The 21,817-nt window shown below is 35.5% G+C and overlaps 1 protein-coding gene across 2 annotated transcripts in view; it reads left to right on the top strand.

The window, feature by feature from the left end:
* RAB11FIP2 (RAB11 family interacting protein 2) overlaps positions 1 to 21,530 on the top strand; it is a 41,768-nt gene extending 20,238 nt beyond the window's left edge. For both annotated transcript variants that reach the window (XM_067561302.1, XM_067561303.1), the window contains exons 5-6: positions 13,524 to 13,569; positions 17,149 to 21,530. In XM_067561302.1, coding sequence (XP_067417403.1) covers positions 13,524 to 13,569; positions 17,149 to 17,376 — 274 coding nt within the window. In that variant the 3' untranslated portion in view covers positions 17,377 to 21,530. The remainder of the gene's footprint in view (positions 1 to 13,523; positions 13,570 to 17,148) is intronic.
* Positions 21,531 to 21,817: the final 287 nt, after the last annotated feature.

Below are 21,817 nucleotides of genomic sequence, written 5' to 3'. Positions count from 1 at the left end.
AACTGAATGTTCCAGAAGCTGATCAGACTTAGATTGAGTTAAAAGTTTATGTAGTAAATAAAAAGAGCTTTCTCTCCCCACAAATTTGACCTCTGATTAAAGGTATAAGTGTCAAATCTCTCAGAAGAAAATGAGGCCTTGGTTACTTTCTTTATTTCTGGTTTCTTGTGAAAATACTTTTATACACTGTGCATTTTAAGGAATGAGGAATGGGAATATAGAAATCTGGAGGGACGGAGTATTCAGATATCAATAGGATTCTCTGTATGTGTTTAGATACACATATGACTGTTGGTTGGTCATCCACACTGTTTTGGAAGAAAAAAAACTATCAATTTGGTCGAAGACTGTTGATGGGGAAATGTCACAGTTGTGTAGGGCGAGTGGAAATGTACACACTATTGTTTTTGATTCCAAAAGAAAATTAACGGTGCTTAAAATACAGGTGTTATTCCCATACTAACTTTGTCACCTCGTGTAATTACAGTAATCCTGTAATATTAATATCTTTACATTAATTTCACTCAAGGAAATATTTACATAACTCTTTAGAAGTTGAAATCTATTGGAATATATAGCATAACAACAAATACAAGTCAAACCTGCATTCCTTCTATCCTGTAATCTATCGTGACAGTTTATGTAGTAAAAAATATTCTTTTACTACTTCAAATACCCAAAAAAATTGCAGCTCAAGGAAAAATACATAAGGTTTATATTTAATAATCTCTATCTGTTTTGTTTATATATCTGGTTTTGAGAACCATTTCCAAACTTTGTCCCTCCAGTGAATCTCAGTGGTTCTGCATGCTCATCATATTTAACAGTCAGCCCTGGCAGTTGCTGGTCATCTGCTGTTACTACTAACAACAACTTTCTCTTTCAGAATGAATGCATTTGTAAATTCTGAAATAAAATTGAATTTTGCATTGCTCCTGTCTTCCTGAGCTCTTGTTGTTATATGCCTACCAAACGGTTCTTGCAGTCTCTTCATTTTCAAAATGCTGCTTCAGAGAACATAACATCTGAGAGTCAGATGGCCCAGAAATTACAGGAATTTTGGGAGCATCAAAGTGGCCAGAACACACCAATTGAGGACGAAGAGCAGCACATTGTCAGTGTATTTTCAGGCTTTAAACTTCCATTAAAGTTGTGTATGTGTCACTGTTACTTCTCAATTTTGCCCTTAAGTGTGATGCACTAAGGCTCTGTTTCTGCAGTGAGCTCCATGTGAGTGGACCCCTGCTCTTGCACAGAGCTCATTGTAGGATTGGTGCAAAGGAATGAAATGTTGTTTATTCTTTTTTTATGGTTACAGTGCATCTCTCTTCTTAGCTGCTTTCTTTCCTATGCCTTGTTAAGGAGAGCCTGCTTCCAGAAAACACATTATTATGCCTGCTGCAGTAATAGTCCCTTTTAGTATATTTGTCTTTGTCAATCATTTGCAAGGTTTAGGTATGTAGGCTACACAATTTTGAACTGTTTTATTTCTTTCCTGCATTTAACTTGTTTTCTCTATTAGCAGCTGCATACCATTTTGCTGTGCTAACTTTAATTTGGATAAAATTTTCTTCATTTTCTTCCACGAGTATTCATGAGATTATAGCTAAATTGCCACATTTCTACTTAAATGAGATTACCTGTTTGATCTCCTAATCTGTTGAGAATATTATGAAAATGATAGACTGAGTCAGTATATTAAACTACAGAATTTTAATATGAATTGTGAATTCAGTATGTAAGGTGCCAATCTGACCTTTTTCTGAAGCACAAACAAGTACAACACACACAGCAGTGGTACGGGATTCCCAACCTGCCCTGCCAATGTGCTTAATCTCTGATCTGGAAGAATCATCATGTCTTTGTCTTGACATTTGAGCTAAATCTGCCAGCTGTGATTGTGGTTTTGTGATGTGAACACCAATGAATTCTGAATAGGGCTGAAACCACCAACCCTCAGGCTACTACAAAGCAACTCTTCAATGATTGGCTCACTTCTTCGGCTGGAATGGAATAATATTGACTCTTATGGGATATTCTCTTTACAGTTTAAATTGGTCTTGACTTGAGTAAATGAGTCAAATATCTGATTAGAATACCTATTTTATAAATACTGATGTTGCTTAAAGTTCATGTTACTAAATAATTACAAGATTTTTACAAGGTTTTACAGTCTTCTAAATGCATATTAAGGCGTATGAAATCCTTTGAAATTCAGTTCCTGTGCATACAGAGTAGACTTCACTCGAAGCAGAATGCATTGGCTGTTCAAGTCTTTAAAAATTATAATTGCTTTAGATTATTTCTCTAAATTTCATTTATTCAAGTGAAGTTGTTTTTTAATTTAAACCAATGCATAAAATACCTAAAACTGGTCATTTTCCTTTTTTCCCCCCCTCCCCCACTGATGATGTAAAAATAAATTAATAATAGAGACAGTTCTTAAGTTTTCTGAAATTATTATTGAATTTGAGGTTTAAAATACCTCATTTCAATCTGGAGTGAATTTTTCCATCTGAATAATAGATCCTTGAGTTTGGGCCTTGTAGTTCAAGTGCTTACACAACCTAAACTGGAGTGACCTGAATGATCTGTAGTGCATCTCTTGAGGATGAAACATCATTAAGGTTAAGATTTTGTCACGGTTATTTTTAGTCAAAGTCTCAGGCAGTAGAACCGTGACCTCTGTCCCTGACTTTGACTAAAAATAACCATAACAAAATGGGGTTGATGGGGATGAGAATCCAAACCCTACTGCAGGCCAGGAGTAGAGGGGGATGGGAGTAGTGGCTCAGAGCTCCTCCACGAGGTCTCCTGCCCCTCGCAGCAGCTCAGAGCTGCAGCGGCCTCCCATCTGGGCTCTGCAGGGACTGGCTGAGCACCGAGCTCCCCCCCACCGACCACGGTGGCAAGGATCTGCGTGTCTTAGAATCCCGGGGTCCCTCCACCCCTTGCTGCAGGGAACTGCAGGGACCCCCTTGCCACCTGTGATGGCTCCGAGTTGTGGGGTCCCAGCTCGGAGCTCTGGGTTCCCCCTGCGGCAGCTAGGAGCTCGGTTCCCCCCACCGTACGTGGCAGCAGGAAGCTGCAGTGTCCCAGCTCAGAGCGCCAAGCTCCCATTGCAGCAGCTCAGAGCCACCCACTCCTGCCACCCACCTTGGCTCACAATAGGTCCCTCATGCCTTCGAGCCATGGAGTCCCTGCCACCAGTGGTGGCTAGGGGCTGGGGCCCCTGCCACCTGTCCTGGCTGAGAACAGCATGGCTGGCGGGTTGGAGTCGCTGCTGCCGCCAGGGACTCAGAGCCACAGGGTCCCCACCACCTGCCCGGGCTGACAGCAACAGGGCCCCCAGCACTGGCTTGGAGCTGGGGGTCCCCTCAGCCACTGAGAGCTGCCGGCCTCCCCCGCCTCCTGAATGCTTCGGGACGGCCTGAAAGCTCTGCAGCCCGCAGAAGCTGAAAAGGATAATTTCACGGAGGTCTCCGGAAGTCACAGAATCCGTGACTTTTGTCACCTCCATGACGAAGTCTTATCCTTAAACATCATTAATCCTTTAGCCAAAGCACCATGTGTTCAATACTCAATTTCTTAGCTTGGTGCCTAATAAAAAGAAAAATATTTAAATGCTTAGAAATATTCCCTTTTTATTTAAGGTTATTGTCTTCAGCCAATTTTGTTTATAGAAGCTATAATACAATGCAATCTGGCATATTGTACAGCCAGAGGCAATGTGTGTGTGTGTGGGGGGGGGGGGGGGGGGTTGTGCCCCCGCCCCTTCACCCCCAGATTTCTGCCTTCCATTTCCCACTGCACCTGGAGATGGAAGGAGACTGGGTGGGCTCAGTCCTGCTTGACTCCTAACAACTCAGCACCTTCCACTCTCTGCGTTTTCCACCTGATCATGAAGCAGCTGGTCTAATGGGACCGCAGTCTGTGCTGAGTTCCCTGCCTCCTCCCCTCGCTCCCTGGGCTGGGCTCTCCCACTGCCGCTCCTAGGCTCACATCCACAGGCAAAACAGCTTCCGACCACAACCTCGCCCGCCTCCCCACCCGTGGGATGGGGCTTCTCACCTGTGAATGGCTCTGCTCCAGCTGCCAGCCAAACTCAGCAGGTAAATTTCAGCTTCCCTTATGTCTCCCCCTCCTCCCAGAGACGATGCGTGGGGTGGTCGCATGTCTCCCCCTTCTCCTCCTTGAACCTTTAAATTGTGCCTTCCCCCACCATCAAGAGTTACACGTCATATCTGACTGCAGCTTTATATCTGAGTTTCAAATAGACTTAATCACTGTACAATCATTGCACTTGCATGGTTAATGGTAATCTGGAGATAGTGGGGCTTGCACCTAGTGGTGTATTCAAAGTGCAAGTTCACTTATTTCAAAGTATTTGTTTGAAACTGCCTTTAAGGGCTTGTCTACCCCTGAAACACTGCAGTGATGCAACTGCTGCACCACTGAGGTGCTTCAGTGTAGATGCTACCTGTGCCACGAGGAGGGGTTCTCCCATTGCTGTAGATAATCCACCTCCCCAAGAGGTAGTAGCTAGGTCAGTAAAATAATTTTTCCTTCGACCTAGCATTGTCTACCCCAGGGATTGGGTCAGTTTAACTATGCCATTCGGGGGTGGATTTTTCACACCCCTGAGTGACATACCTGGCTTGACCTAATTTATTAGTGTTGCCCAGGCCTAAGAGAATTTAAGCCATCATCCCAGCAGGGCCCCAGTGCACAGCCTACCACCTTTGTTCTTCTTTCAGCATTTTCAGGAAGTCACATCATGCATCTTGGAATCTGCCTTCCCACTAGAACTGGTTCTCCACTGCTGTGTAACTTCTGCAGCAGCTTACAAGTGTGCAAAGTGGAGGTAAAACTGCCAATCTGGTCTGGCATTTTATACCTACTTTTTATTTTCTTTGCAGACATGTAAATGACAACATAAGATACACAGCAGTGGAGAATCACACCCTTTATCTTTTGTTTATAAAAATACCAAAACCTCCTAAAGCAAGGTGTTCTAAAATTATTTTATTTCATGGGTATGCTTTTTCAAAGGAAAAACTGTAGTTTCAAATCACATAGGTTGTATTTTTCATAAAAAGTATGGTTTCAGATTGCATTAATATTAATCCCTAAAAGGGATTTGGTAGGAGTTTTCTAAATTACTAAGAGAAGTTTAACTTTTTGATCTATCTTTCACTTCTACCTCATTCTGTTTTTCTCTCTGCCTCTATTCAGCGCCCACTTTTTTCTTCTATAAATGAATAAGTAGGCTGGTAGGTGTGACTCAATTTAACAGCTTACAGTTGCTTAGTACAGTGGGTCAGATTAAGACCAATATCTGAGAACAATTGTGGTTTGTTGGTTATAGCACCAAAGGGTCTAGGTTCTGTTATCCGATCTGTGGAGAATACCTATTATGTGACTTAGGAAAAGTCATAAGCACTTTGCCACAGATCACCAATCTGTAAAATTAGTCTAACCCCTTTTTGAGATGGTGGTGTGTAGTCTAAATTTTGCAAAATTCTTTGCATTCTCTGGATGAAGATTTCTATGTGAATACAAAATTTCATTATTAACGTTATTGCTGTAGCACTAAATTAGTTATATAGTAAATGCTCTTCAGATATAAGGAAACAGGTTCCTGCCTTGAAGAGTTTACAGTCTAAAGCTCCAACTCTGCAACGAGATCTGTGTACTTCTTGCATCTTCAGGGAGCCTCACACTGATTTTAAAGAAGCTCCATGAGAGTGCAGGAATCTTCTCATGCAGAGTTTATTGCAGAATCAGGGCTTCTATAAACAACATATATATATATGGAGGATGAGATGCAACAAAAAGTGTCTTCCATCCAAGATTTGTTATTAACTATTTTCTTAATTCCTTAATATGCAAATTCATAGAAATGTTAACAAAATAGAAGGATGGCAACAAAAAAAATTCCTAGTATTGTTTTTGTGGCCTTGTGGTTCATGCAAATGCCAGAAAGCCCTGGATGATTGCTTTGTGGCAGGATAGTTTATATACTGGTGAATCTCAAAACATTGTTATAAAAAATCTCTTTGGGAAGTAGATGGCAATAATATGCCCAATCCATCCTTCCATAGCTGCCAGATAGGACAGTAATTACTCTCAGGAAGTGGTGTCAGCATTACCAGCCTGGTGTGGCTGTAATATTTGAAGGAAAGTTAGTGTCTGAATTTCATTAACTATATCATCTGCATTTATTCATTATTTTCCCCCTAGAGTATGTTGCTATTAGGATTATATTAATGTATATTTTTATGAAAATAAATCTTGCAAATTTCAAGTTCACAAAACTTTCTTTCAAAAAAAACAAAAACAAAACAAAAAAACCCTAAAAAGTACATTTTCTGAATAAAGAAACATTTCACAGTCCAAAGGTTTTTGGATAGGAGTGATTTCTGCTTCAACTTAAAAATACCCATGTTAAGTAAAGTAGAAAAATGAACTGGTGTAATTTGCAAATTGCCTGTAAAATGGGCATTCAGTAATTTCTGATGAAAACACTCACTGAACTGTGTTGATACTACTTTAACCAAGAATATTTTAATACTTTGAATAGTGAAAACTAATGTAATACATACTTTATATTGAAAAGTTATACATGGTAGTGTTGTATAACTAATCTGAATAGTGAAAGATTAGTATCTAAAAACTTCCTGCTACTTAAGAAGAATATGGTTTACATACAGCATGTTAGAAATGTTTGCCACATATTCATTAAATGTCAAAATGAACTGCTCAGGCAGCAATATTTTTAAATTTGTTGTACAGCAGTTTTTAAAAAACTGCTTTAATCTCTAGATATTTAGAAACAAAGTATTTAAGCAGCCAGTAAGTCTAATGTTTTAGTTGTTTACCATCAAAATTCTTCAAGGACATAAGTCTCAATCATAAAACTGATCAGAGCAACTTAGAAAGAACTATATTTAAGTCATGTACAACCACCAAACTACCTAACTCTTTCCAGGTGGCTGTACTGGAAGGAAAATTAGGTATTTTATATCACTGTGATTAAATAAATGTATTTAACTGGTGGAAAAATCATACACACATGATAAATTCAGTATATAATAATATATTTTATGGTTGTGATAGAAACCAAGACAACCCACAAAATCATAGTCTGTCTGTCTTAGCTTATATCATTTTTTTCCCGCAGTCACTTTTTTTGTTGTGACAGGAGTAAAGGGGAATTTCAGCTGTGACTTCAAATAAGTTAAAGTTAAAGTCCAAAGTAATAAAAGCCAGGAAATTCAAACAGGTTTTATTATTTAATAACATTTAGATTCTAAAAAATGGTTGCAATAAAATAAGAGGTCTGATTAATCTGATAACAGATAAATAAAATAACCCTTAGGAATTTAGCCCATTCCCAGGTGAGTGACATGGAGGAATTGGCTAATTATTATGCTAGGTAGAATTTTCTGTATTGAAGAGGAAGTTGGATTTCTGGAAGTTGGATGTTGGACAGGTCTCTTGATTGGAATATGTATCTTTGTGCACCATTTCTCTACAGCTGATTTTTGCGCCTATACCCTTCTCCCTTGGCCTGTCCTGTTGACATGATTTACTTGCCTTGTGCTAAGTTATGCCCCCTCTTCTGGAGAGTGGAATCAATAAAGGGGTGTTTTCATTGAGAGACCTGGCATGGAACGTTCATGGAAACTAGCGTGGGATTTGAATGTAGAATCTGAAGATATGGCTAGAAGTGGAAAACTAGGAGGAGAACATGTGGGGTCATTGGAAGGTGGTTCTGGCAATCTGGAGTCATGGAAGTGGTGTGAAATGCCTTAATTCCTTTGGGGTGATGGAAGAAATAGGAATAAGAAGGTAGATGAGCTTCCTTCATGTTCTGTGGAATAAGTGTCTAATTCTCACCATTGTGCTGAAGTACTGTACATGTGGCATGTAGGACTCTTCTGAAACTCTTTCTACATCAACAGTATGCACAGCATAGGGCAGTGACAACCATCCTTTCAAACATCACAGCACTTTGTCGCTTTAATGATGAAAGCTAAATCCTTACTGTGTTTTAACAATCTTTTGTCCTTTTCCTCTTTCTCCCCTATGAAAAAACACTGCATTCTTTTTTATTATTTGAGTATCATTAGAATGCCTTGCATTATACATTCATAGAGAAGAATGTGATCCCTGCCTTAAGGGTTTTACAGTCTAAGATCCTAATCCTGCAAACGCTCATGTATGTGTTTAACTTTACCCTCATAAATAGCCCCATTAAAATTAATCAGAATGCTCACATGCAATCAGCTAACACCATTCTGACACACAAGTACTAAAGCCTTGTCTATACTTAAAAGCTTTGCCACTTTAACTATGCTGTCATAGTTAAAATGGAAAAAACAAAAACAAACCTAATATAGATGCCACTGTACCAGTACAAAAATATTTATGCTGATAAATCTTATTCTGGTTTACAAAGTAAAATAAGCATTACTGGTATAAAGCGCCTTATTCTAGTGTAACTGTATCTACACTATCGCTTTTATTGCGATTTTATCCCTTACTGATATAGTTACAAAACACAAAAACTTGTTAAACGTAGACCTGGGTTTTAGGTTAAAGATGGACACATCTTTAATACAGTGTTTGTGGCAGATTGTTTGGTGGATTATCACTGAAAACACTTCATAGTGTGTATTACCCAGGAGGGATTTAAAAGAAGAGATGGAGGTTATTTGACCACACAGGATGGGAGTTAAACTAAGGAGCAACATGGATCGAGGTGCTAAAAAAAGAGGTGAAGGAATAAATAAACAATGTTTAATAGCAGGAGTTCAGACAGGTAGGAGGAAATGAGAGAAGAGAAGAATGCAGAGGCATAGTTGTGAGGAGAAGTCAGCTGATTTACGGAAGATCTTTCTTTGTCTTAGGCATCTTTAGGCCCAATATCATCCTAATGAAGCTTATTTTAATACCTTACTTAGTCATTTTGGATTATAATGGCAAGTTTGAACTATATTTCACATACTATTCATATAAACTTAACAGATAATTTATATTAGGACCATGCATGCTGTGACTAAGCAATAGTCCCCTGCCTTCTGGAACTGTTGTTTGTGGAGTTCCAAAATCCTATTAAAATCTATTTTTAATTTGCATATGAGCATCGGAATGCTTTTCTAATAGCCAATACATATAAAATGCATTTTGTGAAATAGTAACCATGTATACGTACAAGACAGTTTTGGTGGTGGTGATGTGTGAGCCAGAAAGAACCAAGTTGACTTTCGGTTCCCAGGAAGAGTTGGCAGTGCTGTTTGTTAGAAAAGACGCATCATTTTACTTGCAAACTGAACAAATTTAGTTTGGAAATAATTGAGAAACATTAAATATAGAATACCACAATGCCAATTTTTACAGTCACTTTTTACAGTGGAACCACACTTTAAAAACAAACAGAAAATATGCTCCCAATCTGTGAACATATTTTTGTCATGTTTCCACAGCAAAGCTTCACTGCCAATTTATCAAACCCTGGGAAAAAATAAGGATAGGACCTTAACTGTTATAGCTGTGCTGTGTATTGCTACCATTAGAAGAGCACCAAAACTGATATATTTTGTTCTTTTATCAATCAGATATACATATTATATAGAAACATGTTGCATTGCTTCCATCAGTGACTGCAATTAAAAATCAGAACAGCTTTGTGTAATTAAGAAAATAGTTGCTGGAGAGATGGAAAGGCTAATGATCAATACAGTATTTATTTATAGTGTAATCTTAGTAGTATGTCATTGTGTTTGTTTTTACATCACTATAGTCAAATAAGATATTAAATTGAAGTAAAAGGTGTGGTATTTATGAAACAAAAAGAGCCCAGTAACTTCAAATACACAACACATGCAGAAAACCAATATTTGCAGTTTTAAACTGTATTCTTTAAAGCTATTGTAGGGTTCTCAGTTAGTGAGTTATGATTACAGCTGTGGGAGTCTGGAACTGCTCAGACTCACCTCAGGTTGGAAGAGCTGGCAGGAAACCATGCTAAGCTCAAGGAGACCATGGAGCTCCCAAGTTAATTTGTAGACCTTCTCATTTTTAAAAAAAATTACAATGTTTCAGAGCACCTGTTTCTTCCTGCTTCATTTGGAAGGAGGATATTTTCCACTTATGTCTTAAAATTTGAATAATGTGTGTTTCATTTGTAATCTAGCTGTCATAAATTTTGTGCAATTGCAGCTAACTATATACCAAACATAACACTTGCTAATTTTATAGATGCAGTTAAGATGCCTGTAGTGTCATAATAAGTGTGTATATTTTTCAGTTTAAAAAAGTCAGTACTCCCAATTCAAAATGCAGCTTTTGTTTATAGTGGCTGTTACTCTTCCGTAATAGTAGCTAAAGAAGAGTAGGTATCTCAGTACTTATTTCACAGGAATGTTGAAGTAATTCAGGGCCATAAAAGATCTTGCTTCCTTAACCTTTCAGAAACTCAGTTGAGCAGTCACTGTATTCGTCTATATCTTGTCTGACATGAGGAAACAGTCCCAAAAGAAAGGTATCCCAAATTAACGCCACACTTCGTTAAATAGAGACATTCTTGGTTTTCACCAAGCTAATTCGATCCAGTTCAGTTAACTCATTTTTTTGTCCTCAGAACAGATCACAGAAGGCAGCCATGAATGAGTAAGTTCATCATGTGTTTGACACATCAGTGTGAGACTAAAAGGCAGACCATGTGGGAGAGTTCCTGCCTTTAGATTTGTAGACAATACCCGATGAAAGAGGCCCCTCATTCAAAACTGTTCTCTAGTGAACAGGTCAGAACGCCTCAGATCACTGTTACAAACAGGTATAATGGAAATTAATCAGAACTTGATTCATAAAACACCTTTTCCCTCACAATTGTGACTGTTCATGTAATCCAGTCTTCATGTAGTATTCTCATTATTACAATTGATTCACTAGGCTTCAGTATAACCAAAAGACCAAACTTTCCTAGAGCACATGTGGTCTTTAATTGCTGTATATTTGCAACATAATTGCTATATAAATAGGCTTGGGAGAACTCAATGTTTATATTTTTTTATAATTTGGCTGGATTATATCTTTATTTTTAAGCATTTTTGTTTCAATTTAAGTTTTCACCGTTGCAGGAAATTGGGGGGCAATAGACAATTATTTAATGACCTTAGCTGTTGAGATTCAAAAAGTTAAATCTTTATAACCATTAAAACACAAGTTGTCAACATTAAATGTCAAACTATATGAGGTAAATATCCTTAAATCATAAGTTTTTTCAAGCAGCATTTGTTCTTACTTTGCCTGTCTTTGAATTTCTGTTGTTATAGATTGAAATACATTTTCCTCTGTATGTGTGTGTACAGTGAAATTGATGTTTACCAACATTTACTAATAAAAGTCTAATACATCCAAGCCTATCTATAAAACATGTCAATTCTACTTTCCCTGTCAACTACATATATGATCAAAGGTTTATATGTTTAGCAAAGGAAGGAATGGACAGCAACAAAATAGCCACTATTTATTTTAGGTTAATTTTTACATTAAAACTAAAAATGTTGTACAGTGTTTTCATAACTTTGAAATTGTTCTTTCAGATGCTTGTAATAATCTTTCTGTAGCCTGAAATTGAAATGTTTCATTACCAAATTTAATTTTCCTTTTTCATGCACAAGCTTGTTTAATGTATTCATGAGTACTAGGCTACTGAGATTTTTCTTTTCTTATTCCTTTTAAAAATTAAAGGTGAATTCATTACTCATGAGCCGAGAAGGTTTTGGGTTGATCATAATTGTTTGATGCAGGTTAGGAGCAGGCAAGCACTGAGCGGACCCTTTTGCAAAAACTCTGCCAGCAATCTTCAGCCTCAGCACATGTACGCTCCTGGGGCATATATAACCCTTCCAGTCATACTAAATAGTAGATTTTGTGATGTATAAGAACAGGGACTAAAATAATGCTGTCAAATAAATTTAATTTATTATTATAATCCAGAATCTGAACCCGTTCTCCCAGAGAGTAAATGTTATTTCAGTAATCATTTGTAACAAGTATAAAAGGACACAGAAGCATTCATTTTGAAAATGAAAATATATTAAGAAAATTACATACATACATGCCTGCTACTTATCAGTAATCTATTGTCTCAATTTAATTTGGGAAAATTTTAAAATAGCTGTGGTTTTCTATGTGAATATTTTAATATGTTTTAGCGGTTTATTGATCTTATTATGTTCCTTTTAAAGTGTGTTGGTATTTACATTTGTACCTTTTTCTTTAGTTTGATCCAGATACATGCATTAAGTATTGTTGGATGTTAAATATTTATTTAACTTTGATTAATACATTGTAACCAGAGCATTCTAAGTGTGTGCTCTGTAGCATCACCAAAAATATTTGCCTATGACTGCTGCAGAGGAGTAGGAGAGTTTGGGGTGTGTGCTAAATGAAAGCAATGTGCTGCAAGAAAATCTGTGGGAAGTTTATCTAATGGGGATTTTGGAAAATTGAGCAACATGAGTGAGGAGCTAAATGGATGAAAAGAATTGCATCAGAATCAAACTAGAAGCAGTAGTGCTGAGAGAGGAAGAAAATGTGGACAAGTAGCCGAGAACTTGAAGGATTAAAAAAAAAAAATCGGCCCGTGTTAGATCTGGTAAAGAGCATTGTTAATGTGAGATGGCTTTTCAACCTATGAAATGAGCTAGTGATTTCAACTGAGTTTCTGAAAAGCAGAGCTCCAATAAAAAGCCACCACAAAAACTATCACTAATTGTTTCTTTTGTTGGTCATACATCTCTCGACTGAAATTATCAAGTGAACATGGAAACTGAATTAGAATCTCACTCCTAGAGATGATCTATCTCAGGTCACAGATGAGGGATAATGACAGTGTAGTATGTGGAAACTGTGACTTCCATTATCTGTAGTGTACCTGCTCTCTGTCCATAGAGAATCTGAATCTCCAGGACTGTCAGTTGAGCAACTGTTTATCTCAGTTCAAATTACTTACCAAAAAAAAACAAAAATCTTTAAAAGGTGTTTTTTTGGTTTTTTTTAATGAAAAGTGATAACAGTTTCAGGAAAGTGTAGGGTAGAAAACATGATTTCAAAAAATGTAAATGTGAGTTTTAACTTAATCTTCAGCTATAAAGTTCTGAAAATGCATACTGTTGCAGAGCAAACTGATGAATTATTATTTGCAACCATCTCCTCAAATCCTTCATTTCTGTGTTTTCTGGCCAGTGTAAATATAATGTCATGATTTTAACTCTGATACGTTTACAGGTTTTAGAAATTTTGCTTGCATATTGTTTTATGAAAATTATCTTTGATTTTCTATCTTTCTTATAAATTCTTGAAGTCAAGAAATTATGTGAAAGTTTGTATGAAATGTAGAAACAATTTTAGTAATGTTGATGTTAGGTACAAAGTTATCTTCAAAATGGTCATTTTTGTATCCACATGAGTACATACCAGTAATATATGGCTTTTTGTTATTCCCCTAGTTTTAATATGAATCCTGCAAGTTTTGAAGACCTCAGGAAAACAAGGGTGAGTGACAGTGTAGTGGAGAACTATCAGTTATCCACTTACTTGGTTCTTGAAACAGAGTAAATAACCAAACATGTTTTTAGCTTACTTACCTGCTTGTTTCTTGTCTGACATTCAACAATTCTTAACAAAAGTGTCTCTTTCCTGATCTGAGGTGGATTAGGTCAGAGGAACTAAAAAGAGGCCTAGAGACCCAGTCTGCACAGTATTTAGAATAACTACTAAAGTTAATGGTGTAGAATAGATCTTCCCAAGGGAAGTGGTGAGACACCTTTTGTTTCAGACATTTTAAAATAAGTTTGGACAAAGTGCTAGAATGCATTGCCTGGTAAACAATCCTGCATTGGCAGGGGATAGAGTAGATGAGCTAAAAGGTCTTTCCCATCTGTAAAGTCTATGATTCTTTAAAGAGGACAGTTTTTAGTGGGCTAATCAAAATGGAAGTCATCAGCTGGTTTGGGAAAACAAGTAAATATGATATGGTTAGTAATACAAATAACAAATGAAAAACCTTATGAAGAACAACAGTAAGACCTTGTAATAAAGAGACTTGAAGTTGCCCTTTGGAATATTTGTTCGGTGCTAAAAATAGCAAGAATAAAGTGTGTACTGAGAGAGAAAAAAGAAAAAATTCCACACATTTACTATGCAATTTCTTTATATCAAAGAAAATATAATCTTGCTAGAATTTGTTTTATGAGTAGATCAGATCTTTAAAAATGGGTTTGTTTTCCGTCTTAGAAAAAAAAGTTGCACAGGCAAACAGGACTTTATACTGTTTGTGTTTTACTATATTATGTAAATGACTTGCAGTAACTTTTGATGTTTCATAATAAATGCCCAAGTGTTCATTTTGTAAGAAACTGGTGGGAGATGTCAGAATGTATGAAAGCTGCCTTTGATCAGATAGTAAACTGAATTCTACCAGGCAGTTACTTAATCTCTGACAAAAAGCAACATGAAAAAATTGATTTAACTTAGCAGTTATTGTCTGTAAAGTAACCTTAATTACAGTTTCTTTGCACTTGTAAATGTACTACCCCAAATCATGTAATTTATTGCTGGTAAAAGCATCGTTAGAATTCTTTTAAGAAATAAGATGTAAATTTTTTATTTAAAGGATTTAAAGGTGATAAAAGAAATCCTTGATGTGGTGATGTTTCATTGGAATACCAACTATCCTAAATGTCAGTTGCAGGATTCTGAGTGGTGTTCATTTAATGCAAGATACAATTAAGAGAAGACACTATCTTTATAAGCCATAGATTTTTAATGAAACCATTTGAAAAATTTTAATGTTCATGATAATCTTAAAAATAATGCAATAATAGCCCTCCACAAAGTTGCATTTTTTTCTTTTCTTGGACATAGTGTTTAGTAATTAAGTTTGTATGTCTTCTACTCTGGTGCCAACACCTGTCTCTGAAAGCAATGTTTAAACAGGAGCAGTAGCCAGTTGAAAGGGCAGCGTGAGCTCTTTACGGCCTAATTAAGAACTGAAAGGGAGATGAAGCGAGTAGGACAAAAGATGTGAAAGCAGCTGAGATGATATTCCCAGAGCAAAATTCCTCATTAGAACAATAGGGAGATGATCAGAGAATGCGAAGCCTTCATCTTATCTCTGTAGCACTCCTCCAGTTGCTGTGGATGTCAGTTTGTACCCCAGTAATTTTTGGTTACCAGGACAACCTTTCTTTAAATATGTGTTGTTTGTAATCTTTTGCTAAAATTTAAATATTATAAAATAAGACTTTTTGGAAAAGTAAAAATTAGATTATTCCTTAATTCTGTAACATGTTGTGTTGCCTAAATGTTCAAATGGAAAATTAAAACCAAAGTGTGAGTTTCTCCTTTCCTTAAGTATTACAAACATCCTGATAGTTGAATTTTCATTTTTCTTTACCTGGTATTTTCTTGCATATCTACTTGATGTTCTTTTTAAAAAGAGTGTAAGAAAACATCTTAAAAACAAATGTATGACACAGAACATTTAGGGAAACAATATTGAATAATTAAAAACATCATTGCATACTGGATCTAGATCTTTTCCAAATTAGAAAATTGAGCAAGCCCTTTATTTTTAGACATGGAAGCTTTAGTAGTAATTTCTCTGATATGTATGAAATATTAGTAATGTAAACAAACATTTCCTTCCTTGGTGTGGAAGAAAATGTGCAAAATATATGAATGACCAAGAAATGAAAATGTTTTCTATTCTATACATAATGTTGGAAGTTCAATACTAAATGATTTGTGAGTTTCACCAAGTTAGGTATTTTTATGAAGTGGGAGATGTTGGTTATCTAATATGATAGATGGTTTTTAGTGTTATAAATTGACAAATGCAAATTAACTGTTAGTCACTCAATTCTGATGTTTAGCTGAATCTAAAACTCACAGAATCAGTCAGAAATCCTATAATGTTAAATATTGCCAAGAGTTACTAATAGAAAACAGTTGAGGGAGAGAGTTTGGTTAACTGCATTCCAACTGATTTGCAATGCACCATCACTTTTAATTAGCCCTACTTGAAAACTTCGACCACCTGCATATTTTAATGATGAGATGGATGCCAATGTGTAAATATTGAACTGTGCTGAAATGAAAAGGAGTGAAGCAGGCTACTTCTATATGTATCTACCACTCAGTGTGCTTCCTGATTGTGCCTGATTTATCAATTTAATGAGAAGATTCAACTGTAAACAAAAGCTATCTCATAAACATGAATTACTTCACCTTATATTCAAGTCAAAGGTTCAGGATTTGAGAGCTTAGATGATTTTATTTAGTCAGATGTTCCGTATCTTTTAAATGTCCCAGTCTCTGAACTAGATAAAACTAATTATTATACACGTCTAACAGTGCTATTACTTTCATAAGCCCACTCTTGTTAATTATCCTTTTCTTAATTATATGTTCTCTCTCCCCAATAGAAAATAAGGCATTCAGGGTTACAGGATCATACACTGCTCCTTTATTATGGGAATTAAACTTACCTATCTCTGATAATACCTCTATACATAGTGAGTCATCAGTAATCATTGTTGAAAATGTTCCTATTTCTCTTGCTACTTAATTTAGAATTCTGTGCAGCACATGCTTTTTTTCAACTTCTAGTAGTTCTCCTTTCTAGATAAGTGCTCTTGTGCAATTTACAGCCTCTTGTGCAGCTTTTTAACTTCATCTAAAATATAAAATAGGAAGTGCTAATATACAATAAACAGATATTGAGGCAAGAACTTGGAAGGCTACTGAAGGCCAAGATTGGAAAATCAGAGTTCTGATGTCATTAAAAACTAGACAAATTCTTTGCTGTACTCACCTCAAAAGATGAACAGTAAAAGAAAGTGGACTCAAAATAGTGGTGGTAAGGTTTGAATGGTCAAGGGCTATCTTGCTCTCTTCAACCACTTTAGCGGCATTATCTTACTATTGAGAAAAGCTTATTTCTGGATGTAAGGTGTAACATGCTTAAGTACAATACCATAAGTGACTTGCTGTTTCACAACCTTTCATCTAATTTGCTATACTGGGTTGCATTCTATATTTCTACTAAAATCTTGTCATTTTCATCTGTAGGATGGAAATCCTTTTGATGCCACTGCAGGGTACCGTAATCTTACATATGAAGAGGTCTTGCAAGAGCTGGTGAAACATAAAGAGCAACTTAAGAAGAAAGACACCCATATCCGTGAACTTGAGGACTACATTGACAATCTTCTTGTACGAGTAATGGAGGAAACTCCTAGTATTCTCAGAGTGCCATATGAACCTTCTCGAAGAGCTGGCAAATTTTCCAAAAGCTAAGGCAATATCACTTCGTGGTTCTTTTTATTGAATGTGTTAATGGAAGGACATTGCACTACACATTTTGATTTCTTAATTTTGTTCTGTTTTTCACTCCTTTTCCTTTCTGAGAGATTCAAGGTTTTTTCTTCTGAATCCTGGCAGGGTCTGTCAAAACTAGTATTCTGCTATGTTTGTTAAGGAGCTTTACAAAAACAAATAGGAGATATAGTAGATGAATTTCTCGCATTCCTTTTTGGAAATTACATTTAGCTATATTTTACTTGAAGTACTGTAAATACTACACCTTGAAAATGTCGATTCAGTTGGTTTACATGATAGCTTACTGCTTGCTCTCCTGCAGTTTCACCTATGATACCATATGTCTACTTTACAACTTATTAATACTATATTATGCAAAGCCATTCTTTTTTGTATTATAGCATGCCATCACCGTCGTCATGCTACAGTCTATATGGTACGTTTTTGTGAGTGTGGATTGTTGCAATGTGATATTTCAATATAGTTAATTCTCAGCATTTATTAGAGGGAAACAATAACCTACAAACAAAGAGGAAATGGCATCTTTTGTACAGTACACTTTAAGAATGTTAAAAATGTCATGTCAATTCAACAATGGCATGTATTTCAATAATTATTTTCACATTACATTCTGGATTTTATGTACAAGGAACACTGAATTTTGAAATTAGTAAGTTAAGCTAATTACAATATGGGGTTTTTGATGTAAAGTTATTGCATGCCTTTTGATACACTGTATACATTTTATACAGTGTAAAATGCTAATAGAGTAAGAAGTAGGACTGAAAAAAGTGGTGGATAAAAGAAGTTAATACCTTTTTTCACTCAAATCCTAAAGCAGTAAAAAGTTTAGAGGACGAAATAAGAAGACTGACTTAAAGAGACATAATTCTGAAGAATTAAAGCGACTCAAATCTCAAATTGGGTTTTGAATATTGTGCATCTGTCCTTTACTTTCCAACACTGCTGGGAAAAGGTTGTGTTATTTCCTGAAGTCTTAAGTGGATTGTTTGTTTGTTACTGTGAAATACTGAGGCGTATCAGAACCTGTACAGGAGAATATAATAGCATTGGATTTAAGAAGTTAAATTTCTTAGTTTTGAAGGACAATTGTATGCGTGGTGGCAGGACTGTTTGTTTTTTGCTTTTGCCATTTTTTCTTGCAAATGGCTTATTTTTCTTACGCTGGCGTATGGTGGGCTTTTCTGAGAAGGGAAAAAGCCTAAAATTAACTTCTGATTTTTGTTGTTGTAAAGAATAAGACTTTTTTTTTCATTTTTAAGACTTCAAAAATGAATAAATCCATCTTGAATTGTTCTGATTCTGGACTCTGTGTGATAAACCATGAGTATCAGAGTACTCTTGACAACGTAACTATATTACAACAGCAGAAAATTGTACTCAGAAGATAATTATTTCTTTGTACAATGTAAATAGCTTCTTTCACTTCTTTGACATTATTTCTTGTTTTACTTTTCAACCTTCAAAATGACATGGGGCAGTACCTAGGATGGGAAAAAAGATTGATTTATTGTGCCAGATTCATAAAAAGTGTGTAAGCATGAAAGTCCTGACCCTGCATTGAAATGCATTAGCATAAACCATTGTGCTTGGGCGGAGCCCGGTGACTACAGATGGACTCTTCCTCGTTGTAGTGTTCTGCGTTAGCAGATCATGTTTCAGGAATAAGGCCTGATTTACTAAGTAGTAGTTGTTAAGACCACCCCAAGGATTCATCAGGTATCGTACCTCATAAACCAATTTGAATGTTCTTTTGTCTATTCAGTCTAAATTACTAAGTTTATTGTAATATATTCAAAGTGCCAAAGATAGCATATTAAATTGCGGTTCATTTATTGTTAAGATAACTTTTGCACTTGAAGGAGATTTTAATTTAGAAATTATACAAGGTTCTATTTCTATTATTCAGTATTATCACAAAGATTCTCAAACATTTTAGAGTAGTTTGGCTAACGCTAATGACTTATATATGCTGGAGGAAAATGTTGTACCATTACATTTTAAACTGAACTCCACATTAATTTAAAAAATCACTGGTGCTATATGATCCTAGGTTTGTAAGGTTCTTCTCTCGTCACTGTCTTACACATACATATCGATAGGAGTTTCACAAGCAAACAAATAGGAAAATATTCCCCAATGAGTTTTCTCTTCTGCAAGCCAATCTAAAATGAAACTGTACTGTATTTAGAACCTCTGAAATCACTTTTGTTAGAATGTTAATGTGGAATATCAAAATGCATAATTGACTAAAAGTAGATCATTTGACATATCTTCATAGCAGAAATGATAAGCAGATAAAGGTAGTAAAAGGATCAGTTTTGGTGCATTAGTGAAGAAATTTAGTGAAGTTTTTAATGCACTATCTGATCTGTATGTGAATAAAAACTCCCTTAGTTTCTCATAGTTAATCACAAAAAGGGAGAAAAAGACAAATGTAACTTAGAAAAAGATATAATTACTAAAATATGCAAAATGAAACATTTACAACTATAAAAATATTTGTATAGTGTCTGTAATTTAAGGTACAACTTATTTTTGGTGCAATTCTGGAAAGATATTAAATGCACATGCTTTTCTGTTTAAGTAGATTTTTTAAAATAATTCACATTTTCTGGGGATTAATACAGGTTAATTTCAGGGACATCTTCACTGTAAAAGTATTTTATGGACCATGCAAAATTTTCAAATCGAAATACTTCATATAAAATATTCCATATGTGTAAGGCACGAGGAAATTTGTTGATTTTGCTCTTAAGCATAAAACTGTAAAAGCATCTTCTAACAGTTTTTTAATCTAATATTTTATCTCACACACTACATCATTCTGTACTCTAAAATCTAAAGATGAAAATAATGGCAATCCACACATTTTTATTGATCTTTTCTCTGAAAAATTAACATGAAGCTTCATCAGTATATGAGCTGTACTTTGAAATATTATTTTGAAACAGCTCTGGTATTTGCAATGTATTTAACTACTTTATTGAATGAAGATCAAGGCCATATTTTAGAGTTGTAAATAACCAATGAAAACTTACTGCCATTCAATAAGATTGTTTAATATTTATATATTACCTTTTGCTGCTGTATTTTATGTTGAGCTTGGTTTTGCTACCATACCAATGAGTGTAGCGTTATTCATAGATTATACACAACTCCCATCTATTGCTGTTGTCTGTAAATTAAGAACTAGTTGTAATTTTCCAGCTGTGAAAATGATGCCTTGTATTTGAAAAGGTTCTACAAGTGGGGACCCAAATAGAACTGACCATCTCACATTTTTTTGCTGTAAGGAAACCCTTTCTTTAAGTAGATGCATCTAAAAAGAATCAGAACTGCTGTCTTAATATTTTTACTGCTGCATTGGAGTTTAATTACATGTAGAGCTTTAAAAAAAAAAAGTTACCCTACACCAAGTTTTTAAACTAAACTTATGCTTTGTTGGTGTTTTTGTATCCATAACTGTGGTAGAGGTGCCAGTGGTGTGTTTTAAAATGGTTATATTTAAAGTCTGTTGATTCAGTGCTCTCTTTTGAGATAAATGGTGAAGGATTATAGCACTGCTGTGTTCCTGATACTAGATTTAAGGGTTTATCAGCACTTCCGTTTTAAAACCCTGTTTTCAAGGATTTATAATTTCTAAATCTAGATTCAGTCACTGGAAGTATTTAATATGCAATAGGTGGTACTTTAATTTGTTTATGAAGGGCTTGGGGATTTATTTTTGTTGAAGAAGGCATTCATTTTATCTTTCATAATTGTATGTTGAAAAATCCACTATATTTGCTGTTGTGTATTAAAAATTATACATTCACTCCTATTCATCTTAGTAGCTTCCAGGTGGATTGTATTAGATTAGGTACAATAAAATGCTGAAGATCCGAGTTAACTAGGAGGTCTGTAAAAGATGTTAGCATTACTTAAAACTAAAGGGTTGATTTGTCTTGTGCAATGAATGGTATTTTGTATACATTTTTAAAGATACAGACTCACAACTATATGCACATGTGACAACTGTATACTTACGCTAATGCATGAAACATTTTTGTTACGTTATATGCAATAGGTGTTGAACTCTTTTTAGTTGATTAAAATATGTAATTTTAATATTTGAATTTCTTTTTATTAAATATTGCATGTGTAACACTAATAAAACATCACAGTGCACTACAGCAAACGTCTTGCAGTTTAATCTCTGTCTAATGTGTGTGCAAAACATGCAAGATTTCAGCATTCTAATTAGGTGTGTAGTTTTGGGACATAATGGCCGAGCTTTTGAGAATTACAAATATCTAAGGAGTGTATTTTCTCAAGGACAGTTGTGAATATATTTCCTAGCTGCTTGGAAACTTCCTCCTAGATAGGTCTCTTTCAGCGATTATGTTTTCAAGAGGCT

Source organism: Emydura macquarii, unplaced genomic scaffold, assembly GCF_026122565.2.
Source record: "Emydura macquarii macquarii isolate MOO-44397 ecotype Brisbane River unplaced genomic scaffold, CSIRO-AGI_Emac_v2 contig_2372, whole genome shotgun sequence".
In the NCBI taxonomy this organism is placed as follows: Eukaryota; Metazoa; Chordata; order Testudines; family Chelidae; genus Emydura; species Emydura macquarii.
The sequence above is the reverse complement of the archived record's forward strand: the minus strand, read 5'-3'. Positions and strand labels throughout refer to the sequence as shown.